The sequence below is a fragment of the Silurus meridionalis genome, chromosome 3 (assembly GCF_014805685.1).
Source record: "Silurus meridionalis isolate SWU-2019-XX chromosome 3, ASM1480568v1, whole genome shotgun sequence".
In the NCBI taxonomy this organism is placed as follows: domain Eukaryota; kingdom Metazoa; phylum Chordata; class Actinopteri; order Siluriformes; family Siluridae; genus Silurus; species Silurus meridionalis.
Genome location: NC_060886.1, coordinates 22,311,172 through 22,321,277, shown reverse-complemented (window position 1 = coordinate 22,321,277; position 10,106 = coordinate 22,311,172). Strand labels below are relative to the sequence as shown.

Genomic DNA, 10,106 nt, shown 5'->3' with positions numbered 1-10,106 from the left:
TGCACAAAATTGGCCCAAATGAATAGTACTAATGACAAAGCGTCAGCCAGGAAATGAACCAGATTAAAAGGCACTCCTGAGACCTCCTCTGCAAACATATGCTGCATGAACTTTTTGGAGAGGGGTTTGAGACAGGGGAATTCATTGATATTATTTTCGAGTATGTAAAAGTATAATTATGATAATGATTTAAATGATACATGTAAATTCCATCACAACCTTTTAAAGCCATCAACACTGAATGGATCAACATTGAATCGTCTTTCACAATTCACACAATTAAGGCTGTATTTAATACAAAATCACAGGCTCAGCAAATTATATCCACCAGATGGTGCTCTTAGGGCAGTTACTCTCCCTGTAGGGTGTCTCTACATCAGAACAGGTTTAACTGAAATATCAGATGCTTTATTGCACATTTGAAGAACCTAGTGCTTCTTAAATGTTTCCTACAAGACTGAGCTGTACCTCTATAAGTAATGATTCCAAAAATTGAATTGTTTTTCTCTCATCTCTAACCCATCTGATTTAATTAATCACCTAATTACCAGTGAACTAAACTTCAAATTGTAATGTGGGCAGGGATACTCTAAGGTTACAGATCCCCTTATTCATTCTGTGATGTGTACAGCTTTTAGCCATAATGGGGAAATGGAGATCAAAGGCAAACTAAGAGTTTAAGCCAAGAAATTATGGTATCTATTTACAAATATTTAATTATGGTTAAGTTCAGAATATATGTGTATACTCAATGTAATGAATATAATCAATGTGCATGAAATGCATAGGTGTGATGTTGGCCACCTCAGTGATGTGATGTGAGTTCAGAGGTAAATGAGGTGAATGCCAAAGTTTATTTGATTGATGGAAGCTGCCACCATGTCCCTCCCCAGCTCTGGAACCATTAATAAAAAAACAAGTCTTTATTTACACACTAGTTTAGACTGTGTACATGTATTTCCAAGAGTTTGCACCAGCCATGAGGATAGCGGAACTTCCACTGTACTTGCTGGTGTGATGGGAGATGAACAGTTCAGTGTTGGGGTGTGTGGTGGTGGGTGTGAGAGTGGATGGAGAGATATAGGGAGGAAGTGCCAGCTCGAGTCAAGCACAGCAAAAGATAACGTAGAGATACAACCACGCTTTGACCATCATACAGCCCTCACAACACCAAGCCATAAATCTGCACAAATAAAAAACCCTTTAGAAAATAATGATATGCCCAGAGGCAGATTTAATAAACCCCTAACTGTGCATCCTAAAACACAGTTATAAAATATGTGAATTAATCAAATATCAAATATTTATATAATTAATTATATGAATATCCTATGATATAAAACAATATAATATAAACATTGTGCAATACACATGGATCCTTAATGATGTTTTATAATAATTTGTATCTTCTTTTTTTTAACTTACTGTATGATGTTAACATAAAGAAATTGGCATTTAGAACAAATATTTATTATACCAAGGACAAAAATGGCAGTTTAGGCAAAAAACATTATAAAACAATACATTTATTTTAAAATTTTCCCAGCAGCATTTGACATTTTTTTCTCAAATATCTTCATTTTTCCTTTCATATAGAAAAATCATTCAGTAATATAGAGTTTATATTAGCCAGTAGTGAAATTATTGGCAAAAACAAAATAGTATACGTACTGCATGCTAACACCACAAAGTCACAGTTCAATTTCTTTCAGAATTTGAAACACACTGTGTGCTATTATATACCATTGGAAATTAGAAATAGGAATCATTAATTATATTTAATGTGTAATTATGAAGTGTTAATGTTTTGATATCTGTCCCTTTCTCCCAAATAACAGGAATCCTTGGCAAAGACTACTGGAATATGACCTATTGTAACAAAACATATAATGATAATGGTAATTTTTTTCTTATTTACTGATCATTTAAGCATTAAACTACTATAGGCAATAAGATATCAGTTATTTTGATTTAATACAAAATCATAACTGTAATTAAGCCAATTATACTTTGGGAAGGAACAATAACCTTCCTAAACAGTTCATAAATCTATAATTGATAATGGTGTTTATTCTCATGAAGATACTGTTGAGGAACAAATTGTGAACACTTGACCAAAACAGAAATTGGCTCTTTGTCACTGTGCTGGCCAGTCCACAGATGAGGTATATAAATACTCAGGATGAGATGTGTGTTTTTGATTCCACTGGCAATTATTAGGTAAGAATTCTATACAAAGAAGCATCAAAGCCCTGGTAATAAATCACAGTGCAGGGTGCATTATCTACACACTACAACGTTCACATGTCACTTTGTTTACCTATAAGACACAGTATTCTATCAGTGATCAGCAATATCTTTGAAAAATTTACAAATGTACAGCATATTCATCGTTTTTTTTCCATCAGTAGTATCAGTGCAAAGATATACATATAGTCATCACAATAAAAAAAAAATCAAAATCAAATTGGCATAAGAAACAGCAGAAGGCATAGTCTTCACCAAAATTTTAATCCTCTGTGGTAAAGACTCTCTTCTCTAGTGTTCTAAAAATAATCTTTCTTTTTTTTTTTTCATTTTTGTACACAGTCTGCATATAAAAATAGATTCTGTGCAAAGAGGGACAGAGTATGTCTTTTTTTCCCCTTGTAATTGTGTGAGAGGGAAATGAGAAACAGTTAGATGTCACTGTCCTCTTTGACCAGGTTGGCTGTGTCTTGGAAGGAGTCTTCTGTAGGCGAGTACATGCTAGATTTCTCTCGCTTCACAGGCTTTGGAGGTGACATTACAGGAGGTGGCTGGCTGCTCGAAGTGTCCTTTGTACCCAAAGCAAGCTGTTTGTCCTGCATCTAAAATAAAAAAATAACATTTTTGTCAACTTCAGAATTTGAATATATTATAAATATATTATAAATATATTATAATGAATATATTTGAGTGTGCTGTGTAGCAAATTTTCACCGGATCCAAACCTGAAACCTGTTATTAGGTCCCTGATTGTGTTTAATATTTTAATATTTTTGCTTATGTCCTTTTTTATGTAGTTTAAGCTTATTGTATATAATCGTGTATGCTCAATCATTATGCTCAATCAGTATGCTCGTGTCTTCAGATTAGTTCTGGAAGATCTAATGATCTTTTGATTTATTATTTTTTATTTGCAATTTGTTGTGATAACGTCTTACCTCTGAGTATGTTGGGTTTTCAAATGTTGTACCTGGTTTCAGTTTTTTCTTTAAGAAGTTCCACTTAGTCTCCTAAAATATAAATAAGCGATAGTTAATAGATCAAATACAATTTGAGCTACAACTTAGAGCATCCAAATGTTTGACTACTAGGATCTGCTATTACCTGTGTAATCTTGCGGTCTGATTGAATGTTTTTCATGTCCATTGCCTGCGGCTGCTCATTGTACATGGGATTTGCAAATACATTCTCAGTTGAATCACCACTTATATTCACATTCACCTGTTCGAATAAAGAAGCGAAGAGACTTTTGTACAATCTGTCTTAAGTTTAAAAGTTAAGGCCAATGTGTTGCATTAAAGGGACAGACTCTGTACATGAAGTGATGTGAGTGGTGTTTTACCTGTGTGGCATGTATGACTGCAGCATCAGCAGCTGTACCTGTTGTAGTGGAATAGAGAGGATTCTCGAATGTGACAGGTTCTCTTCCAGCAACTTCAAGGTTCTCATTCTGATAACACAGAAGAGTTGGAAATCAGAATAAAACGTACTAATTCAATCTACAAAAACATAACTTGCATTATTTACACCTTATTTTTTATTTAAGAACACCTGATTCTGCCTTTATAATAAAATTTATAAAACATTTCTAAAGCAATGCTGTGGATTTATGGAAAAAAAAAACAGTCACAACCCATGATTTCAACCGGTGGAATGGAAATTTAAATGTATGACTTTGTCTGAAAAGAGAGGAGAGAAAAATTCTCACATCTCTGTGGCTAGATTGTTTATACTTACTGCATTTTTTCCCACAAAGTCATTGTTATTTAACTTGTATGTACATTTAAAGTACATTAGTGCTTGGGACATTTAGATAACTGAAGTTGTAAAATCTGCTGTTGTTTTTCATTAATAAATTTGGATTCAAATGAATCTTAACCCAGGATTTAACCCGTATGGTTATGACAAACGTGTGCCCATAGTGCATTTTAGAGTTAAAACCCCACAAGGTAGTATTCAATTAGGACAGAAAGTTTGAGGTTTACCAGCTGCATGGCCCTATCAATAAACGATACCCCCAAAGTCTGAGGATCCATGGTGACATTGTCCCCTGAGCGGAAGGACACTCCATTTCCTGTGTCACTTGATTTAGCCAGGCTGCTCAGGCTAAACAACATATAGTAAGACAGAGAAAGGGGGATAATCAGAAAAGGTGCAGGATTATTAAAATAATAAATGCATTACTAGCAGTATTACAAACGACATAAATTAATATTCCCATCCACCACAAATGATTTGTTTGTTCATGAGTGGCAAAAGCTTACCAATGTAGCAGTAATTCTACTTACATCACTAATAGAGGATGGAGCTTGTTCTTTTAATATATCTGCTGCAGGCCAAAGAAAGCTAAGAAGTATGAGTGCTGATAAATTATATAATGAAATACCTGGGTAGCTTGGGTAATGAAGGGATGAGCGAGCCTGTTCGTTTGTAGTTCAGGAAAAGCCCAATGGCGAGAGCTCCACTTAGGAGGATAACGATCACTGCCAGCATTACAACAACTTAATAGAGAACAGAAGAGATATGTGTGAGATACTGGATATCTGTGTGCTACTCAGCTGAATACAATTCCTATGCTTATCCTGTTGTTTATAATACAGTATGAATTAGGACATTTAGTCATTGCCACTGAAGTAGGACAAGTAAAAACTATAACGGAACCAAGATGTTATTTAATAATTAATCATGCCTTCATCAGCCTTTACCAACATCAGCAAATCATACACCCTTTGTGTATGTTATTAACTCGCTTCATTAATCCGTAAGACACTGTATAAAGCACACTACAGTACATTGCTGCTCTTAATTGGTATGGGGAATGAGAATAATCCTGTCACCTGTTCCAGCAGGTGCTCCCCGGTATGCTCCTATTTCACAGTGCCTTCCTGAATAACCATACGGACACCTGTGGGGGCAAAATATCATCATATTGTAATGGGTAACAAAGATGATGTTCATTTACTTCATTATTTAATGCTTCATGCAATAAAAGCACTCCTCTTTACTGGAATTAGGCTTAAAATGTTTATTGGATTTCTCCTGTTAGACTTACTTGCATTTTGGGAGGCCTGACGTGTCAGTGGAGCACGTTCCACTGTTAATGCATCCGCATTCAATCGGCATTGCCACCTCTGGCTGGCTGGCTGTAAGGGCAAGAGGCAAAAACAACATTGCAAAAACTCTGCAGCCACAACTGTATCAATGTAGAGTGGATACACCAACACCAACAATAATCGCTGGGTCACATTATTTAATTAATTTATTCTATCAAAGGCTGATATTTTAAAGAGTAAAGTGTCTCGCACCTGCATCACACTCATTCTCACTGAAGCTGACTGGGGAGGAGCCTTGTGGACAGGCACAGGTGTATCCACCAGGTCGAAGCAGACACAAATGACTGCACAAATCTTTGCATGGGTTCACGACTGAGACAAAAGAATTACTGTCATTATTATATAACTTATTACACAATAGTGTTTTCATGCCTGTAATCACTGGGTGAGCAGCTGCTTTTCACCTGATCGGTTGTATCTATGCTCGTGATAAATGCGGACCTGAGTCAGCCAGGGGTTTGTAGTCAACACCTTAACTTTATCCCCCTTCCCAAACTTGTCAGCCTTCCACACTTCACCCCTGGCCTTTGTCGTCCAGTACACATGGCCTTCAAACATATCCAGACTATAGGGGTTCCCAATATCTGCAAACAAGACCAGTGTTATTATCTCAAAAACAAACTACCCAAAGAGGTAAAATACCTGAAATAGACATTCATTTCACTTCAAATATCAGAATTGCATTTGTGTGAAATTTAATTATCCAAGAAAACAAAATGAATAAAACAAAAATGTATCTCTGCAATCATACAATATAATTCGTATATATGTAAGAATGGTGCCCAACCTCCTGACATGACAATCTTTCTGTCTGTTCCATCCGGCTTCATCGACTCAATAATGTTCTCTTTGTAATCACACCAGTAAATCCTATTACCATTAAGGTAATCTAGAGAAAGTCCTGTTGGCCAGCCCAGATCTTCATCCAGCAGCACCTGTCTGTGCTGGCCATCCATCCACGCTGTTTCAATCTTTGGCCTCCTTCCCCAGTCAGTCCAGTACATCATACTGAGTAACAAAAAAGTGTTTTGTCAGAAGCACATTTAGACTATAGAAGTTTTTTTTAGCCTAAAATGCAATGCATGTATTGTATTAAAAATACAGGGTAATTTAAATAGTATGGTGTTTACCCAGCAGCTGGGTTGACAATTATTGCAGCTGGTTGATCGAGATCAGAATAGATCAGCCACTTCCTGTACCGCCCATCGAGCTTGGCCACTTCAATACGATTGGTGCCAGCATCTGTCCAATAAATGTGTCTAAAAATATAAAACAAAGTAGACTTAATGTGGAAAGCAAAGCTATAATTTCAAAAGGAAGATCAAAGAAAATGCTAAACACTGCATGCAAAATAAATAAACAAGAAGTTATTTTACATACCGCCCAACCCAGTCCACAGCAATGCCATCAGGCTTAGAGATGTATCTAAGATTAAGATCTACATCTTTCATTTGGGTACTGCCATGGTCATCAAATGTGGTCATATAGGCCCTCTTTATGGAGCCAAACTGAGAACCTTGACCCAAAATAGTCCAGTAGACAATACCTAAGACGAGACAGGCAGTACAGTGAAATGTTAATAAAACATGCACTCTGCTAATTATAAAAGATCAGTCATGAAACCAGTAAGCAATTTCCCATAATAGACATATGGCATACAAAATAGCTGCATCAAAGATATATACTAATTATAGGTGTTCTGTAAAAGACTACATTGGGCTGAAGTGACATTAACGAATTTTCCAAAGTAGGTCTTACTGAGCCCCTGGTCTTCTGGGTCCCAAAGGTAGTCCAGAGCTTGAATGTGTTCAGCATTATCCACATAGTCTGAGTACTGTTTAGACGATAGGTTATAACGGCGGATACGCACGTTATCAGGCAACAGCAACACTGGAGGATTGCCTGAGACAAAGAACGGACATTTTGCATCAAAGAGAGACAGACAGAGAGAAAAAAGAGAAAGAAAAAAAAGAGAAAATAGTCAATACTGTACTATATAATTGCGATTTAAATTATTACGTGTTCAAAAGCAACGTCTTATTGATGCACATTGTTGTGAGGAAATGTAGTTAGGCATGCTTTTATTTTCTGCAACCACTTACTACATAGCAAGGTTAGAAAAGATCCAGGACTTATACCAAGAGCACTAGGTGTACGATCGAAACACACAGTGGAAAATCATACTCTGAGTTTGCTTTTTGTGCTTCAGGTTTGAGCAGAACACAAAAGTGAGACATGAACATGCCCAACTAGTAACTGTAAGGTGCATAGAAACAAATCTCTATGTAACTCAAAGGACAAAAAGAACTGAAACACTTTCAGCAAAAACACAGACTAAAACAGCAAGACAAGGGTGACATCCTATTCTAAAAATAAATTAAAAAAAACTGGTGGAATCCTTATCTAATGAGACTAGTGATGTCATTAAATGGAGGCAAGGTGAAACCAAGTATTAGGAATGATTTGACATGTGACTAATATTTGAACAGGTAGTACTAGATCTTGATCTTTTTTGGCAAACAGCTCACACACAGATACAAGCAAATTTATTCTGGACTTGTCATCATGAAATATGGGATTTTAAGTGCTGTGCATAGACATGATGCAAAACCAACAATCCCAATCTATGTTAGGTTCTACCTACTGTATTCTAAGTTAAAATTGTATTGTGTGTGCAAGCGATTAACATTGAACAATAAGGCTGCTATCGGTGAATGGGAAGTATAAGCATAATGTAAGAACAAATATGGAGAGTGTATAAATGTATAAGTAGATACCAGCTCCACTGCTTACCTTCAGCAGCGCATTCAGTCCCATGTTGTGGCCCTACAGAGCGGAATCCCTCAGCACAGAAACACTCATAACTGCCCTTAGTGTTTTTGCATAGCTGGGGACAAGTGCCATAGACCTCACACTCATTCAAATCTATAGTGAGACAGATGGAAACAAAGCATCTTGGAATTTGGAAGAACTGTTATGATACAGTAGATGACTAGGATGGATGCTTGTGTGTAAGAAAAGCATTTCCTACAAAAATAAACCAAATTAAATCAACAAACATGTTATTACTGCCTTATCTGCCATATTTTATTTTTACAGTAAGTTATTCCACAGCAATGCTAATATCTCAATTCTGCCTAAACTTTAACACCAGTACCATGTGTGTAGGTCTGCTGTGTCCTGGCTAGTTTTGTGTTGTCTAGTGTGTTATATTGTCTAGAATGTTGTTTTACATGTTTTGCAAAGCACCAAGGTTGTTTCATGTCATTGTAAACTGTAATATCTGTATATTGGTGAAATGACAATAAAGCCATTCAAATAACGTTTCTATTAACAGATTCACTCTAATATCATTTACATTCATTTGAGATTTATGAAATTTTTCTCCGTTGCCTGCAATTTTTATTTTAGGTTTTTCACCACAGGAAAGGATGGTGAATTTGCAAATTCACAGCAGTATGCCCATGCACCATGTGCACATGCACAATGTTTCGATGCTTCAATGTTTCCACTTTGAGGTGGAAACTTTTGGGTTTGTTTTGGGCTTTGAACAACCTACACAGTTCAATGATTTCTAAATTTCCTTCTAGAACGCTAAGAACCTGCTCATTACCATGGTAGAAATTTTTTTAGAAATAGATTACAGAATGTTCTGCTGTGGGTACTGTTGTTTTTATGTGTCTGGATTAATGTACACACCTTCACAGGAGTTCCTGTTGTCATCTCTGGCTTTGTAGCCCTGCCTGCAAGAGCAGATAAAGCCTCCACCTGTCAACTCAGTACAGTTATGTTCACACAGATTCTCACTGCAAGAGCGCCCACTACCGCTGTCTAACAGGGAAAAACAAGAAAAATATGCATGTCAGTATTTATAACATGGTGACTGGGATGCTTTGCATTTAACATTAAGTGAATGCATTAACCACACAGCTATTATGAGTGAGGCGTGAGTGTGATGACTATATAATAGTTTATAATGTGTGTATAAGCAAGTGTGTGTAAAGGGGGTTAATGTTACGCACTACAGCCCAACTCATCAGTCTGGTCTCCACAGTCATCATAATCATCACAGACATACTGCAGAGGAATGCACTGGCTGTTCCCACATTTAAACTCATCAGATGAACAGGGCCCATGAGTGGGAGGTATGCCTGAAAGCAGAGGGGTAATCATAATGACCTGTTACACAGATAGCTGAATTTATTTATGATGTCATGACATATATTAAAACATTTTAATGTGGTAGTATACATTGTTTTAGTATCTAAAAATCCTTAGTTTTGCTGTTACTTTTATCTGTACCAATGTTACAATGAATAATCTGAGCAGTGTAAATAGTTTGTCCAGCAGAGGGCTCATGTCCTTTTTATTGACATAGAAACCAGACGGTGTCCTGACAAGTCTTATTATGTCAATAAAATAATTAATTTGTTTATTTGGTTCAATTATTTTTTACCTGTATATTGATGCTTCCCCTTTTTTATTACTAAACATACCACAAAAAAAATTTTCACTTAATTTTTATAGATTATAGGAACCACCCCCAGCCATTATGGGGACACAAGCCAGTGCACTCTTAGTGCCGGTCCCAAGGCCGGATAAATGGGGAGGTTTGTGTTAGGAAGGGCATCCAGCGTAAAAACATGTGCCAAATCAAACATGCGGATCATGAATACGGACGATCCGCTGTGGCGACCCCTAATGGGAGAAGCCGAAAGAAAGTTTATATAGATTTATATATTATTT

At 36.5% G+C, this 10,106-nt stretch overlaps 1 protein-coding gene across 1 annotated transcript in view; it reads right to left on the bottom strand.

Annotated features, from left to right (window-relative positions):
• Positions 1 to 2,194: 2,194 nt before the first annotated feature.
• lrp2a (low density lipoprotein receptor-related protein 2a) overlaps positions 2,195 to 10,106 on the bottom strand; it is a gene marked incomplete at its 5' end in the record, with an annotated part of 56,728 nt that continues 48,816 nt past the window's right edge. Inside the window, 17 exons of the mRNA XM_046844927.1 lie at positions 2,195 to 2,849; positions 3,186 to 3,257; positions 3,352 to 3,468; positions 3,590 to 3,697; positions 4,233 to 4,353; positions 4,634 to 4,748; positions 5,085 to 5,152; positions 5,300 to 5,390; positions 5,553 to 5,672; positions 5,765 to 5,944; positions 6,148 to 6,368; positions 6,491 to 6,619; positions 6,741 to 6,906; positions 7,119 to 7,262; positions 8,154 to 8,285; positions 9,060 to 9,191; positions 9,383 to 9,511. Coding sequence (XP_046700883.1) covers positions 2,679 to 2,849; positions 3,186 to 3,257; positions 3,352 to 3,468; positions 3,590 to 3,697; positions 4,233 to 4,353; positions 4,634 to 4,748; positions 5,085 to 5,152; positions 5,300 to 5,390; positions 5,553 to 5,672; positions 5,765 to 5,944; positions 6,148 to 6,368; positions 6,491 to 6,619; positions 6,741 to 6,906; positions 7,119 to 7,262; positions 8,154 to 8,285; positions 9,060 to 9,191; positions 9,383 to 9,511 — 2,216 coding nt within the window. The remainder of the gene's footprint in view (positions 2,850 to 3,185; positions 3,258 to 3,351; positions 3,469 to 3,589; positions 3,698 to 4,232; positions 4,354 to 4,633; positions 4,749 to 5,084; positions 5,153 to 5,299; positions 5,391 to 5,552; positions 5,673 to 5,764; positions 5,945 to 6,147; positions 6,369 to 6,490; positions 6,620 to 6,740; positions 6,907 to 7,118; positions 7,263 to 8,153; positions 8,286 to 9,059; positions 9,192 to 9,382; positions 9,512 to 10,106) is intronic.